Source organism: Strix uralensis, chromosome 23 (assembly GCF_047716275.1).
Source record: "Strix uralensis isolate ZFMK-TIS-50842 chromosome 23, bStrUra1, whole genome shotgun sequence".
In the NCBI taxonomy this organism is placed as follows: domain Eukaryota; kingdom Metazoa; phylum Chordata; class Aves; order Strigiformes; family Strigidae; genus Strix; species Strix uralensis.
This window is the reverse complement of record NC_133994.1, coordinates 5,093,444-5,110,602: the sequence shown is the minus strand read 5'-3', so window position 1 is coordinate 5,110,602 and position 17,159 is coordinate 5,093,444. Positions and strand designations below refer to the sequence as shown.

The window sequence follows — 17,159 nt, the reverse complement described above, 5'->3', positions numbered from 1 at the left end:
TGCAGCTGCAAATACAGTGATCGCTGCAGATTCAGGAGATGATCCCATCCGTACCCTTGATGGGAGCAGCTGGAGACACTTACTCAATGTGTGGCAAACAGGCTCCCCCCATGTGTTGTGTGTGTCATTGCTACATGGCACCTGAGCTCTTTGGACCCCCCCAGAGGAAAAGGCCCTTTACTTACTCTGTGAGTAACACAGATGGTTTTTTTCCAAGGTTGTAAAATACTTCTGATTAACCTTGTTACTTTAAGTTGGTTGAGCTGAAGCCTAAGGTTACATCTATGTTCTGAGTTGAGACTCTTTTAACATTAGGGACCCATTTAGCTAGGGAGCTATTTAATAGTGTTCTTGGCTTAACTGTTACGGTTTTAGCCCCAAGTGGAGTTAGTTCCCTGTGTTTACTTGCACTGCACACCACTCTTGTATAGCTAATTTCAAATTTCAGAAGATAAATCATAATTAAGTTACTCAAGTGTGCAGAGTTTGCAGTTTACACTGTAGTCCACATGTTGTCACATAAAATACCTTCCTGTTTTGCAGTGAAGTGAAAGTAATTTTACTGTTCTTCTCAGATATGGCCATAACTTGATACTCTCCTGACGCTTGCAATATTCCAGCTGATAGAAGAAACAAGGGTGATTGTTCTGAAAATATCTTTCCCCAAATGAGTGGAATTTTGTGAGGTGAGCATGGATACTATTAAGTTCATATCAAGGCTTGATGTAGAGATATACCAGAATAAGAATGTGGCTCCAAAACCTTGCTCCCTGTGGGGTTTTGTTTTAAGCTGCCATGAGAGCTCAAAGGTTGCTTTTGTTTCCTGCCCTTAGTGTGTTCCTTCAGAGAAGCTAAAAGCATAATTGTGGTCCAAGACTGTAGAGCGACTTGTGACTGGAACTGAAACAGCTTACTCATGTCTAGTTTGCAAACAGGAGCCCTGTGTTCAACTACAGTAGCAAGGGAGTATGGCACTGGAACTAGTCATCTTTATAGTGTAGGGTAAGACTATGATAGTGTCCCTGCTTTGTCACTGATGGTTTTGGGATTTGGTTTTAATTTTTTTTAACTGCGAAGGGATGGAAAGTTTCTGTGATTTCAGAAGAGAGCAGCTTTGGGTGTTATTTATTACGTCCATACGTTTGTCCCATGAAGCAGGAGAGTGCATGAAGTTTCTTGATGATGGACCGACACAGAAGCTTGTGTTGCTGCTGACTATGCACGGTAGTCCATCTTCAGCTTTACTTGTGATCTCCTAATCAGAGGGCACAGCGTAAATTGCACTGAACGTGAGTGGAATGGACAGTGGTAGCCAAGCGTTTCCCTTCAGTCTTTTGTCATAGATCTCAAGTGCCTAGAGCAGACAGACATTAGCTGTGTGCTGCCGGATCAATGTCTGCAGTTAATGCCTGAAGTGTGTGCCTGATGCCTGTCACAGCTAGGCATGGAGTTTTCTCGTGCAAGTGGAACAGTTCACAACAAAGTCTGTACTCTATGGTTTATTTTTTAATGGTGAGATTCTGCTAAATCTCTGGGGGGTGTGTGGAGGAAGATAGGGGCAGGTCAGGAATGGATGAATTTCTGTAGGTGGAAGCATAAGAGGAGGATTCTGCCTCACTGTTGTATTCTCATAAGCTTCTTTGAGCCTGGAGAAAGATGGTAATTAAACTAGACAGAATCTTAAGCTTTTGACTTGCCTCACCAGCAGCACCAGACTTCACAGTCTCCCTCTAAAAGGAACTGTGCTGCATGCTGGTTCGGAAGCATGCTTAGCTGCTTGTACCATATGGGCGGGCAGTAGAGCCTTTTGTTTTAGTTCAGCCTTGACCTTGAGGTCACTGTCTTCTGGAACTAAATGGGACATTTGGATTTATCCTGACTAGTGTAGCTACATGATCATTTTTATTTGACTTTTTTTTTCCTCTTCTCTTTAAATGTAGTGAGGTCTAGATGTCAGAGCATTGAAGCAGTACAGGGAATTAAATGAAATCTTTTTACTTTCAGCACCTTTGTCAAAAGGAGGAGGCAACACTTTGGTAAGTGTTTAGATGAACTACACAGCAGTAACAAACAAGAAAGGCTTTCTCAGGGTTTTGCAGGCACCAAAACCGGCAGAGCTCAGATATGTACCTGCTCTAGTAAGCATGGTAAGGCTGCTGTGTATGTGAAGATTCGCAGCTCATTCTTCTATAGAGAACATTCTTTTCTGTGTCCTTAGGGATTTAAATAGAGAACTTCTCAGAAAAAGCACCTTGGCTTAAGTACTGGTGAGATGGATCACAGAGAATGAGGTCTTTGACATAGTCAGATACTAGACCTGGTAGTGCTTCCGAATTAAAGTCAACACCTTGAGTTCAGCTCAGACAGAAGGAACATTAAATTCAACTGTGTCAGGTTGCTGTAGATCAAAGCCACAAAAATACCTCTGAAGCACACGTACTATTAGATAGAGATCACTCGGGGATCATAAGCAACATTGAATCTGCAGGATTGGGTAGCGACTTAAGCTGAGCTTCAGCCACAATTAGATTGGTTCTCTAATTCTAAAATGACACATACTGACATCTTTGCAGGAGAGGCCATGCTGCTTTTGTGATCTGATGGATACTGTGTTCTGCCACCTGGGTAGAAAGAAGAGGTCATGTGTGTTGTTTCTTTAGTCTCCCATCTTGACAGAGAGTTGGTTCCTGTCTGGACCTGAATAAATGTGAAGGTTGTTAGCACTACTCTTGCTTAGAGCTACTAAAAGAGAGGGGGAGCAGTAAGGGGGGGGGAAGAGAAGGATTAAAGGGGAAAACCCAGTTAGGTTATAAATGTGTTTTCTTCTGTGCTGGAGGTTAAATAATATTTTATGCATGTGGCAGAGATACTGTGATGAAGGAGCTGTCAGGCAGAATGAGAGCTGGGCAGCAAAGGGAGCAGAGATGCTTGAGGGAGAAGGGTATGAAGATGTTCTAATGCTGAACTCTCTTGTGCATATCTAGTGTATGATGTGTGGCGATGTGTGCCTTTCACTGAAAAAAAAAAAAAATGGCTGTTCCACAGATATTTAAGGGTTTTTTTCCCCTTCATTGCTCAGGTCTTTTCTATCTGAGATGTCTCGCTGGTTACTAGTGACATTGCTTTAGAAAATGGTCAAAAACTAATCTGCTGTTGCAGATAAGCATTTTAGATCACTTAAAGAATCACTGTCAAAGGTATTGGGAAAATTGATTTTTAATGTGAATTTGTAAAAGAGTGATGTAACAAAGTTCGATGGCAAGGTTCACTCTATTTACTACATGGAAGAAATATACAAAGGAAAATCAAGTTAGGATCGATTTAAAATGATTTATACAAAGACTGAAGATATAAAAAGGTAAGGGAGACCCTCCTGTTGAGTCATGAGGTTCAGCTTGGACTCCCTTGCTTTGTAAACCCCTTCTCAGAAATGAGTCTAGGTGCAGCTAGATCCTAGTCCCAGCCTTGGTCAACAGTTTATGTCTAATGGAATGGATGCAAAGGGTAAGGAAAATGTCTTGAGTGATTATGCCAATTTATCAGGGAATGAGTGATTATGGATCATACATAATTTTTAAGTAGCAGCAATTTAAGATTTATTAACGCTGTTATGGTAAACTGCAAGACTAGGTTGAATGATTTTTAGCAATACTTAATTATCGTCTGATTATAAAGGTGATTTAATAACGTTTACTATCATCTACACTATAAAGTTTCCCAAATCAAATACACACGCACACATTCACACACACACAGAGATAGTTAGGTTAACTATGATAGTATATTATTGGTACCAAATGATTGTTGAAACATCATGAAATCTAATTGTTGTGAATTACGTCTCCTTCATCAGCATTTGTCAGCAGGTGATCTGAAACCCTTTTCCTTTGTTGGCATCTACCAGCAGACGATCTTGGAAGTCTGCGAAATCTATTCTTCAAAATCCCCATGAAATCTGCTCTGAGAGGTGTCCCAACTCAGAGGGCGATACTAGGTCACAGCCTGCTGCGATCCCGGAGAGCTCAAAGGGTCTCACTTAGGATCGCTATTTATAGGATCGTGAGACAGTTGATTTTGGTCAGTAATTTTTCATTTTGGCCACAATTCTTGCTGGGTAATTCTGGTACCTTCCAGAGCGGGCTACAATCCAGGCCGCAGGAGTTATAGATACAGTTCCCAGGCAGCAGGAGTTTGGGGACGGTCAGGGAGCGCCTCATCGTCCCAGCTCGCTGCACTTGTATAAAGGACAAGGAAGTGCCAGGTCGTCCCAGCTCACTGCACTGGTAGCCAAGACAATAGCACGATGTTGGCTGGCTCCTGACAGTGTAACATGGGCCAGGGGGTCTGCACCACCACATCTACGCCGCTACTGCAGGATCTAGGACTAGGACTGTAGAATGGCATATGATAATCTTGTACATAAATCATGGCTTTAACAAATGAGAAAGATGTCACATTGTTCTATTTATCCTGTTTACTCTGTTGCAGAAAGACTAGCTCCTGTGCATCTTGCTCAGTTTTTTGAGGAGGACTCAGTCATTGCAGAGCTTCTGAAATTTTAGCTGTCATCACATATGTCCTGTTCAAATCAGCAAAAACTGGGCACTCAGACTAATTTTTAGATCAGGTCAATGAATACTTGACCTATCCTGAGCTGTATTTTACGTAATATTACACAGACATCAGTCATTCCCAGAGGCTCTTCCTCGCTCTGCACGAAGCTGCCTGTGTAAGCTGAGCTGCAGACAGGATGATACGCCTGTCTCATCTCATAAGCTTTTTACTGGCACTCAATGGACAATGTATCTTTGAAGCAGCAGTAAACATGGAGAAACGGGTGCTGTTAGAACGCAGTGCAAAGCGCTGTACTTCAGCCATGGAACACAACGTGGGATTTACAGCCCCCCCGGCCCCGCTTCCTTTGCAGAAGACGGTGTGTGATTCCACTTACTCAGCCAGTCCATCTTTTGACAGACAGAGAAGATTAGTGGATAGACCAGAAGGAGAAAAGGTAAGAAGTCTTACATCAGAGGCTCATCATCCATACCAAAAATGAGAAAACTTGAAATGTTAAAAGGTACAGGCAGAATGGAAATTCATGGCTGCTGAATGTTCATCTAGGTAGTAACATGGTCCTCGAGATCATGTTGGGTCCAGCTGAAGCTGATCCCAGGGAAGAAGTGGGCATATAACCTTTACAAAAGAACTCGCTAAAAATGTTTTGTTTTCTTTCACTGAACAGAAGAAAACATGAAGTCAAAAATCTAATGGACGTATTAAAGCAGCACATGTGGGATGGGGTACTTCTTTAAATCACTCGGATTCACTTAAGTATATTAGGTTGTTTGGGGGTGGGGGGGACATCCTTACCCTCCTGCTGAGTACAGACCATGGCGATGTTGGTTCTGCTGGGTACATGTGCCTTAGCTCTGAGTGTATATTTGTTTCGGCTTTAAGACAACACAGCTCTTTGCTGGCTCCCTTTTAAGGTTAATATGTTCTTAACACCTATTCAGCCTGCACAAAAGCCACTGAACAGAATTCTGCTGTTTTCCTGCTGGTGGTAGGTCAGTGGCTGAGTCAGTGATAGAAACAAACCTCTGTTTATCTTCAGTACGTTCCCAGAACAGTATTCCATTTCTTTAACACAACCTTCCCACTCCAGGACAGTTTGCTGTCAGCGTTTAACCTCCTTTCTATTGCAGAGTAGCAATGGGAAGCATTATCTAGCTTTAAAAACAGAAGACAGACGTGTCCTTGTAGGGAAACTGTCTGCCTTGGAGCTCCCCACGGGGAGGCAATCGGTCCCTGCTGTTGGCAAGGAGCTCTCACCCACTCGGCATCATTAATCAGGGCTGACTGTTCCTCTTAATCCCCTGATCCCTTCCATACGGTCGAGAACACAAGCATCACATTTGCGTGTTATGCTCTTCTTCGCTGAAAATAGGGCCGGCTCCGTGGCTTGCAGCAGGCAGCGATTAGATGGGTGGGTGATCAAAACATGATTAGCAAATCTGCAATTAGAGTGAAGGCCAGGAGGGCAGTGGCTTACTTCAAGGAAGGGTCACAACTGGTATCTGTCAGAATAGAAATACATACGTGAAATGACAAAGGATTTAGCAGTGCTCTTGTCTGATGAGACTGTAACTTAAATAGCCAAGGCACTCTAGGAGGAAGCTAGGAGCACTGGAATTTCAGAGAAAGAAAAAACAAAAACAAACCATAAAAGGGGGCTTTCCTCCTGGGCCAGATAATTTTGAAAGGGACGTTTTAAAGCACCAGAGGTCACTTATGTAGCTAAAACACAGATATTGGGCCATCTTCATAAATTCTAAATTTTGTCCCAGGCACTTTTTGTGACTGATATACAGAACTTCATAATTTTCCTCAGCAGCTAGACAGTAAAGGTATTGACCATGCCTTGCAGAGGTTTGTGAAGCTTTTAATATATCAATGTGTGAAATACTTTGAGACTGTGTGGAAAATGTCTGGCAAAGCTGCAGACTGTTATTGCCAGATGTGAATTTGAGCAGGCCAAGAGTGGAGAGGAGTTCATGTCAGATACTACAAGTAGAGGAAGAACAACAATTTGTTTGAAGCCAACTGCAAGACAAACAATGGCAAGTTTTTAGCTTTTGTTGTCTTTAAAAAAACCTGTGTGATGTGGAAAATACGGCAACTAGAACTCTGCCTCAGAAGAACTCTTTAGTAAAATTGATCCCATTTTTCCAGATCTAAATAATAGTGTTCACGTCAGCTTCTGGGGAAACTCTGGGCAATGTGGGGTGAAGAAGAAAAATGAGTTCTGACCCTCTGTCTTTTGAGCCATCTGGTTTTTGAGTCTCTCAGTTCCTGCAGGATAGTTTTCTTTCATTTATCTGTGAACAGCCTACAATTAACCCAAACAGGCTCCTTTCTGATGTCTTTCATAAACTAGTTTTTATGCTGACCTTTCTTCTAGTGTCCCTCATAAGAATGTCAATAGAATGAGTTTGGACAATGGGAAGACCGATGCTGATTCTGTCCCATAGTGGTGTTGTGCCTGCTTGTCTTTGTTATTATTAGATTTGGTTTGCTAAGAGCACTCAAAGGAAAAGAGGAGATGCAAGTTTTCTTTTCCCATGTGAATATGGCAGCATAGTAGCATAACTTCAGCTTCCTAGTGTGGTTACAAGGACTGGAAAGGAGTAGGACTGAAGAAAGAATCAAATACTGGTTTTCTAGCATTCCACTGTTGCCAGTTGTCCATGCCCTACATAGGTTCTAAAGCTACTTCAAGCACAAGTCTGAAGACTAAATGTTGTGGTTTAACCGCAGCTGACAACTAAGCCGAAACCAGCACACTAAACGTTTGATGCAGATAAGTGATTGTTCTAAGAAGTGTTGCACATTTGAGGAAAAGAATTCTGTGTTTAGGCAGGAAAGACAAAAGCAGCTTTGCAGTCTGTATTTTTCTAATTTTTTTAATACAGTTTAACAATGAGGCCATGAATACCAGAAAAAATGGTTAAACATGATACTTTCTTCTAGGCTGTAGTGGTAAGAGTTTACAATCTTTACTGAAAATGCATTCTCAAAAAAATACAGGTAGATCTGGACATTGAACAATCAAATAGGGATCATGATAACATGTATGTGCTCTTGTGTAATATTCTTAGTTCTAACTATTTCTTACTGCATAGTGTATTTAAAATAGTATCAGACTTTGTGCTTCTCAAGATCCACTTGGAAATTGGGACTGGTTGTTTATATATAGCCATTTAATAGCTGCCTTTTAAATGAAAATAATAATGCTCTGAATTTCTAGAGAGGCTTTCATCCTAGGACCTTAAAGTACTTTACAAAGAGTTAATGAAGTCTTACTACCTCCTTGTGGAACAGGCAAGTCGCATTAAATTGAGTGGGTAAATGAGGCATAGAGAGATTGAGGGACTTGTCTGTGGGTAGAATGTCAGTGGTGTCATCAGGAAGAGAACGTAGCAGTCCTGTCTCAAAATCTTACCTTTGCAAATACTTAGGACAAGAGCTCAGTGCTCTCTGGATAGGGTCAGTAAATTGGGTTGTAAGATCAGTTTTGGGGGGTGGTTGTGGTTTTTCGAATGTATAGGAAATAATTTAAAAAACTGTCTTCAGAGAGCACTTAGATAATTTTGGTCTACTAGTCAACCATTCAAAATAAAAAATATTCCAGATGGTGTTTTCAGGAAAGGCAGAGCAAGCTTTTTCCACACTAATATTTGCCTGCTGAGGTTTTATTTCTCTTCTTCCCCAAGGGACTTGGAGGCACTGCAGTACAATGGTGGGGGGGGGTGGGTGGGAAATCCCCAGTAATGGAGGCAGGCATGGTTAAAGGCAATTTGCCATCATAAACAAGCCTCGGGTTTCCTTACTGGTAAAACTTGTACCAGTAAGTAATGAATGTCCACTGCTGTCTCTGGGAAGGAGCGAGTGACATTCATTTTGTTGGGTGACACCCCTGTTTCCTGCACACACAACTGGATTGCAGCCAGACCCACGGGAGATCTGGACACAAGGGATTTGGGGGGCACAGTGCTGAACAACCTTCCAACAAGTTTCTACCCTGTTGCAGGAAGACATATGTTGCTCCTTTTCCTCCTTTCCCAAACAATCACTTACAGAAGGAAACGGTTGGATATCTGTCTTTCTGCAGTGGGGCTTTTTTAGCCATAGCACCATAGGAGACCTAGTTGGAGATTCAGTTTAGAGAAAACTACAGAGAAAAACAGTACCTTGTTTTCAGAGGAACAATAATTTGTCTTGGAGGGAAAAAAAAAGCAATCTTTGAGGTGTCTGTGGAATACATCTATACTTACTTAATTCAGTCAGATCTACCCACCTTACTCTCTTACAGTAGTAAGAGTGCTTTTTTTGTTTTCTTCCTTAATATTTCTTTGGAATATCTGGTAAGTGTTCATTTGTGGATGATCTGTGTAATTGTAAACCATCTTGGTTGACCCTCTGTAACTTTTTTTTGCTAAATGTCATTGTAATTTGGTTTCCTTTTAGAAGTCTTTGAGATAGACTGCAGCCCAACAGGAGAGCATCTGCTTTTGTTTTTGCTGAAGAACACTGCTGGAACTTCTCTGTATAACCTCACTTAAAAACCCATTGCTTGATTTTTATTAATATGTAATAATTTGGCTCCTTTTACCTACAGAAAATTATTTATCTAAATAAAATGCAAGAATATTGTCTAACGAAAGGGGAAAATAAAGAGTATAATTGTGTTAATTATCAGAATACCAGACGTGTAATTAATATGCCACAGGAACAAAGAGCAAATGTACTAATAGCACATAATTGGACTTAAACTACACCCTTGGTAGAAGTCTCTGCAATGGAACTGTTGTGTTTGTGCTCCTTTTCAAATTAGCAATAAGGAATAAATTAACATCCATTTTCTTGCCCATACAAAGACAGAATCATATTGTGGGGCAGGGTAATGAATTCAGAGAATGCCTTTACATTCCCATATGGCTCTTAGGGAGGGGAATACTCATGCACATGGCTCTTCTCTTCTTCCTTGCAGGAAGGCAGGCAGAGAGAAGAGAAAAAAACTCATTGTATGACCAGATGTTTGCTGAATACCATGATCCTAAAGAATACAAAAAATCTGTAAACTGAGTAATTTAAACATTGTCACCAGTACCTGATGCAAATATTTGAGTTTGTTTATCCATCCATCCTTTTATACATGGTATGTTACTCTAGTATGAGACACAGATAAGGAAATAGGGTAGGGGCTAGTCACTGACCCAAAGGGATGTCTGTGATGGAACTGGAAAGAAAACCCATGATTCTTTACTGGTTTTTTTTCTGTTCTTATTTCCTGCCTCCCCCCCTCCCCACAGCATAAATGACTAGTTCAGTTTTCTATATAAATTAGGGAGATAAAGCAGTTGTTAATGTGGGCATGGCCTACTACACTGCTCTTCAGAACAGGTTAGTACAGTACATGAAGAAACAGCGTAGAACCAGAGTTCTTGGGTTTTGTGGACACACATTGTAGAAAGGCTCATCCAGAGCGCCTGACTGTACTCTCTCCCTCTTTGTCTTGAGTGGTGTCTTACTGACCTTTACAAATACTTTATTTAATGCTCTTTAGAGGCCACAGTGGTTTTAGGGACTTAGGAGACCTCAGTACCCCTTCAGGTAAGGAAATAAATTTTTAAGAAATGGTTCCAGTTTCACAGAATCATTCAGGTTGGGGATCATCGAGTCCAACCATCAGCCCTACTCTACAAAGTTCTCCCCTACACCACATCCCCCATTTCATTCAGACTCCACTTCTATTTATATAACGCAGCTCAAAATAGCCATTGTGGTATTAGATGCAAAGATTTACATTAATAAAGACTAAATTTTTTGAGGTCCTTAGGTCAAGTAGTGCTTTTTAGCAAAGCACTGGCAAGCCAGGCTGTTCAAGGTATTTCAAGGTATTACAGTATTTCTTAATTCAAGGTATTTCAAGGTATTACAGTATTTCTTAATTCAAGGTATTTCAAGGTATTGCAGTACTACTTCATTTAACCTACTCTTTGTGCCCTGCTTTCCTAAATATGCAAATGCAAAGCCTAGAAATTTTGTCGTATTCAATTGTAATGCACCTGTCATCACAATATCTAGACACCTGCCTTTCTACTTCACAGAAGTATTGTGAGAGTGCATTAATTAACGCTTGTAAAATGCTTAGAGATCCTAGGATGGAAGGTGCTAATGAGTTGTAAAATATTATAATGATGTTGCAGAATATTCAGTCTCTCTTTGTAAGGAAAGACTTGCATCTTGCCTTCATTGCTTTCATTTTTCTAGATTCATATTTTGCAATAGAAGGTAAGTCTAAACAGCAAAAAAAAAAAAAAGGATTAAACAAGGTAAAAAGATTGCTAAAGCTGCTAGTTTTCTTATGAGGAACTGAGTTGTTTTCATGTACTTCTTTGCTTATTGAATTTTCTTTTTGTCTCTCTGATGAACCCATACTTCAATGGCTTGTTGAGAATTCTCTGAACGTTCAGAAATGTCAGGGGAGAAGATTTTCTTCTTCAGATTGCCAAGGCCTTCATTTGCATCCCCTAAATCAATTCTCTCACATGATCAAAGCAGTTCTGGAAATTTTCAAGTGTGGGGAAAACCAGTTCTCTAATTCTTTCTCCTCTAATATATACAGTCAGATTCCAAAGCATTTAAAAAAAAAAAATCTTCATCCACTGAATCTAAAAATGCATTAATTTTATGCCTCTATGTTCACAGGGTTGCAACTGTGTATACTAGGGACAGCAAGGCTAGAAAAGCTGTAACAGATCATCTATGTATGTTTTCTCTTCCAGCTGGTAGGGGCATTGCTTTAGCATTTTGTTGTGGAGTTTTCTTCTGAATGACCTGAAAGATGCCACTTCTGCCTGTTGCCCTACAAGAGTACTCTGTGGTTTCACAGATCTCGTTGTGAAGAATTAATTTTTTATATTCACCTTGAATTGTCTTTTTCTTATTGTTCATTCTTCCTGCATGACTTAGATTGATAAAGCCATATCAGAACCAAAAAAAAATTACTGGAATTCAGATTCCCCAGTTTGGGATTCTCCTATTGCTTTCTGTGGTGAGAACGGAAGGAACTCGAGTGGAGCTGTAATAGGGCTTCTCAGAAACTGGTCTGTTGCCTTCATCTAATATTTTGCTTGGCTGTGCATGCAACTCTCTCATGGGCTTAATTACTTTACTGCATAGTCTCTATGGCAATTGGTCCCCTTTCAGAAGTGGTTTCAGGGCAGCTGTGATAAACCAAATGCTTAGTAGAGGAGATGAATCTAGCTTCTGAGTTCTAACTTCCCATTAAAAGCAATCATAATCTGCAAACAAACCAGTATGCAGACATCAATTGTACTGAGATGAAAAAAACCCCACAGCCAGTTCTAGCCTTTTTATTTAAAGACTGGACCATTTTCTCAACCTAATTCTAGGCTATTTGAAGTTTGGACCCTGTCCCCATACCTCCCCCTTGGAACAAGGGTCCAAGTCTAATATCTGGAAGTAACGGTGCATGTTCCCTGTGTATTCAAAACCATTTATGATCCTGAGCTCTAACAATCAGATCCAGATCTGCTGTTGACTTAACTGAGCATGTCTCGCTTCTCTCTGTATTTATGGTACGCACTGGCTTCCTTTACGTAGCAAGCAAAGGCATTCATTTTTACCTATCACCTTATCTTTTCATTTCTGGCTGCTCAGCTCCATTCTGACAAGTGCAATAAATGTGTCCTCCTGGGTCCTTGCAAGCTGGGCATTAGTCACACTGTGCATTTCAAGGACATCAGTCCGATAGTTTTTCAGCTGTAACGGAAAACATGTTCTGCCAGGAGCCATTTGTTCCAGTTTTGTTGCTTACTAATAAAATAAAAATCAATGGGTTTTTTGAGCTTGAGAAGCAGGTCAGAGAGTAGGAGGGAGATAGGTGGTAAAAATGAAGGTGCTGAAGTTAGTTCTCCGAGTTTCTCTGAAATAATGGCATGTGGCATTTCAGATAAAGCAAGAATCTCTGTCAGCTTGTGAAATACAGGTACCTCTGGCAAACAGTCTAGTTCTTGTTTAACAGCAAATAGGACTGGTGCATAGCAGGTCTCACCCTGGGCAATTTAAATCAAATTTAGTTTTGTGAAACCAAAGGTATTTGAGAGGATGTTGTATTTGCCATACTTCTAGAGTAAGTGCCAATGGAACATCGGTGGTGATATGGATCAGAATTTCATCCTGCTGTCTCCACCACAGGTGGAGTACCCATGTTATCTGTATCCTCGACCACTAAACTGCCAGTTCAAACCAGTTAGTCATCTAACTAAACAAAATGGTTGTACTGATCTTAAAATACAGACTAAAGACTTATTTGCTTTACTGAATCAGTGCCTTAGTCACAACTGACTTGGAGGAGTTTTGCTTAGAGAATGAAATGCAATCAATGCCTTTTTGCTTGGAAATTTCCCAGTTTCATCATGACTGATTAAGCTGGTTAATTAATCTGAGCTGGTAGTGTCATTGTGCAATAAATAAGGTTTACCTGGACATAGCATTTCTTCTCTTAAAAAAGTCTCTCCTTTCTAATTCTACAGAATCAGAATCATTTAAACAAGTCCTGATAGTAACACTGACGTCTCCTCCTTACTGTGGTCGATGGTATTGTGCTTTCCCCCACTATAATGCATGATATAGCCCAAGTGGACTGCAGAGCAAATTTTGCTCTTTAAACTGTCTTTTCTGCCACACCTAATGACCCTAGGTTGTTCTCCAGTTTAAAGGTAATAATTTATTTTACAGAAAACATTTGAGACTATGTGCATGTATCTTCATGCCAGCTGGCCACTGACTTACAAAGCCCTCTTCAGATACGTTTATGTTGATATTCAAGTTCTGTACATAGTTATATTCCTAATCGAAATCCAATATTGGGGCAAAGAGACTTGTGTTATATCATGTATTCATCAATGGGCAATCATCTCTTAACTGATGATATCTTGCCGTGCAAATCTACTAGTGGGGTGGTTCTTCCTCATGCATTAAGTTAGTAAGACTAGTTTGAGAGTCATACTGAGCTGGACAGTCCTTCTACTCTCCATACAAAAGAAGAATACATAATGTAGCACACTGTCAGCTGAAGCTGCGTTGGCAGAATGTAAAGACTCAGCTATCTGGCAACAGATGGGCTACAGGCTTCTTCTGACATGATCTGCCATCCAACATATGTTAGACAGGCTGAGAAATCAAGGGGTTTTAGACTGAGGCTTTAGCTTTATTTAAAAAAAGATGTCTTAGCTCTCGATAGAGCGGGTGGCCTACAGCATACAGTCAGTGAAATAAATGTGGACTAACCTGGTTGGTTGGTTAAGGAATAGCTCCATAGCACAGGATAGTAATTGGGGTATTGTTTGTTGTATTGGACCACAGTGTATTTCTCTTCAAATTCCTCTTTGGCTCTGCACACACTCACATTAGCAAATATGCTGAAGATACAGCAAGTAAAGATGGCTGGCTTTAAGGATGGAAGAAGCTTTGGGGGAGCAGGACAGCTTGCCTTTGGATATCCAAAAGCACTGGCTTGCTGCAGACCAGCTTGTGTCAACTTGCTGAGACCTTGGTGCCTGACGGAGGACAGGGAGTAAGCTGGTTCCTCACCTTTCGTTGGCTGGTCCCCCCCCCTTGGGTTTGGGGTAAACAGGTAGTCTGGGAAGGTAACAGGATTGGGCTTGCCTTGGGAGCGAGGGGGAGGTTTTTCCAGAACAGATCAATCTTGGTATTTAAATTGCATAGTGTTTTAAAATAAAGAAATACCACTTCTCTAGGATCTTGAACATTCTGGACTTTATTTTTATTTCACTGTGGGAGTGAAATGGCTAATAGGTACAAAGCATGAGTAGTCATATCTAATTATAAAATAAGTTGGTTGCATTTTAGTTGTCAAAACTCTGATCATGGCAAGCTATTTTTTTTTTCTGTTGAAGCATTTTCTAATTGAAATTTTTGACCAAACAACAAATAATTTTTCTATTACAGGACAGGTTCTGTGCAACTTAATTATTCCTACGAAACTTGTTTTAGTTAGTACTTGTGAATTTTTCCAGACAGAACTCAGAGCCTTGATAGAAGTCAGTAAAACTACACTAAAAAAGGTTTCTCACTTTGCAGGGGCTTTGTCTAAGCTGTGAGCAGTGCTGTTCCTCCATTTGGGCAGGGTTAATGCTGCGTCACGGGACAGCCTTCCTCTGCAGCGTGTGTACCTGGGGCTGAGCACCAAGGGAGGCCCCTTGGTCCACCAGTATTAACTCAGAGAGGCATGACGCTGCTCTGAGCTGTGTTTATTCATCGCCCTCTACAACTCCCTGAAAGGAGGTTGCAGAAAGCTGGGGATGAGCCTCTTTAACCAATAAGCAAGAGGTAATGGCCTCAAGTTGCGCCAGGGAAGGTTTAGACCGGATATTAGGAATCATTTCTTTACAGAACGGGTTGTTAGGCGTTGGAATGGGCTGCCCAGGGAGGTGGTGGAGTCCCCATCCCTGGAGGTGTTCAAGAGGCGGGTTGACCCAGCGCTGAGGGATCTGGTGTAGTTGAGATCTGTCAGTGCTGGGTTAACGGTTGGACTGGATGATCTTCAAGGTCCCTTCCAACCGAGACGATTCTATGTTTCAAGCAGACCCATTTCTGCAGGATTGCAGTTTTAGAGCTCTGAACACAGAGCAAGAAAACCTGTATCGGTTTCCAGGTCCTTGTCGCAGGTAGGTGGTGGCAGTTTGTCCCTCCTGGGATGGATGACCAAGGTTTGTGCATCCTCGAGCTTTACTGCGCCGGGCTGGCTGCTGGGGGCCTCGCGGTTGGCGCTTTTTTTTCCTGCGTTTTTGCTGAAATGATCTGTGAACGTTAAGGTGAAAGCATTTAAATAGCTTTTGAGGGGTTTTAACTCGTGCTATAATCTTGGCGTTTTAATCAGCATTTGCTTAAATCAGCTGTGGGGCATCAGCTGAACCCCGCTGGCAGCTGCAGAACGCAGGTAGGCTCGGCTGCGGCAAAGACACCAAAAACCCCCAAAACCCCCCCAGACCTCGGCCCGGGCCCGGCGCGGTACCGCGGTACCGCAGTGCCCGGCGGCTCCCGGCGGCGCAGCCCCGCGGCTGTGGGGCGGTGGGAGGGCGGGCGGCGCTGACGGGAGGCGGCTGCCCCGCCCCGCCGCGCAGATGGGCTCTCCCGCATCCCCCGCGCCCTTGGTTCGCTCCCTCCCCCGCCTGGTAACCGGCGCGGGGGGACCGGCCGCGCTCGCCGCCGCCATTTTAGGTGCCGCTGGCGGGGCGCCGCGCTGCCGGGCGGGGGAGGGAGGGGAGGAGGAGAGAAAAGGCGAGCGGAGCGGGGCAGCGCAGCGCTTCTCCCTCCTCCTCCTCCTCCTCTTCCTCCTCCTCCTCCTCCTCCTCCTCGGGGCCGAGCCGAGTCCTTCGCCCGGCGCAGAGCAGAGCCCGGACCACCGGGGGCGCCACAGCCGCCCCGCCAGCCGGGGCTGCGCGCTGCCCTGCACCGCTCCGCGCTGCCATGCCGCCGCGCCGCCCGGGCATGCCGCCGGCCCCCGCCGCCTGCCTGCTGCTGGCCGCGCTGCTCTGTGGAGGAGCAGCGGCCGCTCGAGGTAAACAGAGCCGGGGCGGGCGGGGGAGGCTGCCCGGCACCGGGGGGGGGGGAAGGGGAGGGCGGCAGCTCCGGCCCCGCGCCCCCCCCCCCCGCCCGCCTCCGCCGCCTTGCGCGCCCGCTCCCCCTGTGGGGCTGCGCGGCAGGCGGCCGGAGCTGCTGGGCCGGGGGACGGTGACCTTGGCTCCCTTCGTCCTTCGGGGATGGGGGAGCGCGGAGGACATCTCGGCGGTGCGGTCGGGGAGGAGGGCGCTGGCCGGGGGCTCGCTGGGGGCCGGGGTGACCCCACCGTGGCCGTTGCACCTGCGGCGCCGCGGGGAGGGAAGGAGGAGGGGGGGGGGGGGCGGCGGCGACGACTCGCCCTCGGCGCTCACCTGCGCCGGGCTGCTCCCCCCACAGCTCCCCCGAAGGTCAGTCCCCGTCCCGGCGGGCCTCAGCGGTGCGGCCGCGGGGGCCCGGCCCAGCTGCGGCGGCGGGGGGATGCGCGGCGGCGGGGGGATGCGCAGCGGCGGCCCGCCCGTTACATAACCGCTCCCTCAGGCGCCGGCCCCGGGCTGCGGCCGCCGGGCCGCGGTGCCCGGGGCGGGCTGAGGGCGCTCACTTGTTGCGGGGGAGGGTTCGGCTGGCGAAATGCAGCGAGAGCCGCCGCCTGCCCTGGCCGGAGCGGTCCTGGGGGCTCGGAAAAGGCGTCTGCGTGCTGCGGGGAGAGCCGTGCCCGGTCTGGGCTCCGGGGAGAGCCTCGATGGCCGGTGGGCTGGGAAAGGGAAATAAAACCCCTCGGCGAGCCCCCGGGGAGCCGAGCCTGCGGGCTGCCGCCGAGGATGCTCGTGGGTCCTTGGCGAGCACGGATAGCTTTGCCCAACCTGAAGCGATACGGCATTTTTAAACACTGGCCTTGTGGCTATTGATCGATCTTGTGGAGTAAAAGTATACGCATTGCAGGTCTCCTCCTGAGCAGATTTCCGTAAGAGGCTTGCAAACGCTCCCTC

The 17,159-nt window shown here is 44.5% G+C and overlaps 1 protein-coding gene and 1 long non-coding RNA gene across 5 annotated transcripts in view; both read left to right on the top strand.

Annotated features, from left to right (window-relative positions):
* Positions 1 to 1,578: 1,578 nt before the first annotated feature.
* Positions 1,579 to 9,261, top strand: LOC141954033 (uncharacterized). The gene is made up of 3 exons (XR_012632068.1): positions 1,579 to 2,036; positions 4,489 to 5,011; positions 9,028 to 9,261. It is a non-coding gene; the product is annotated as an uncharacterized LOC141954033 (long non-coding RNA).
* A 6,595-nt stretch (positions 9,262 to 15,856) lies between these two features.
* Positions 15,857 to 17,159, top strand: part of CLSTN1 (calsyntenin 1) — a 42,244-nt gene continuing 40,941 nt past the window's right edge. For 2 of the 4 annotated variants that reach the window (XM_074893178.1, XM_074893177.1), the window contains exon 1: positions 15,857 to 16,171. In XM_074893178.1, coding sequence (XP_074749279.1) covers positions 16,081 to 16,171 — 91 coding nt within the window. In that variant the 5' untranslated portion in view covers positions 15,857 to 16,080. The remainder of the gene's footprint in view (positions 16,172 to 17,159) is intronic. The other 2 variants (XM_074893176.1, XM_074893179.1) reach the window with 2 other exon arrangements.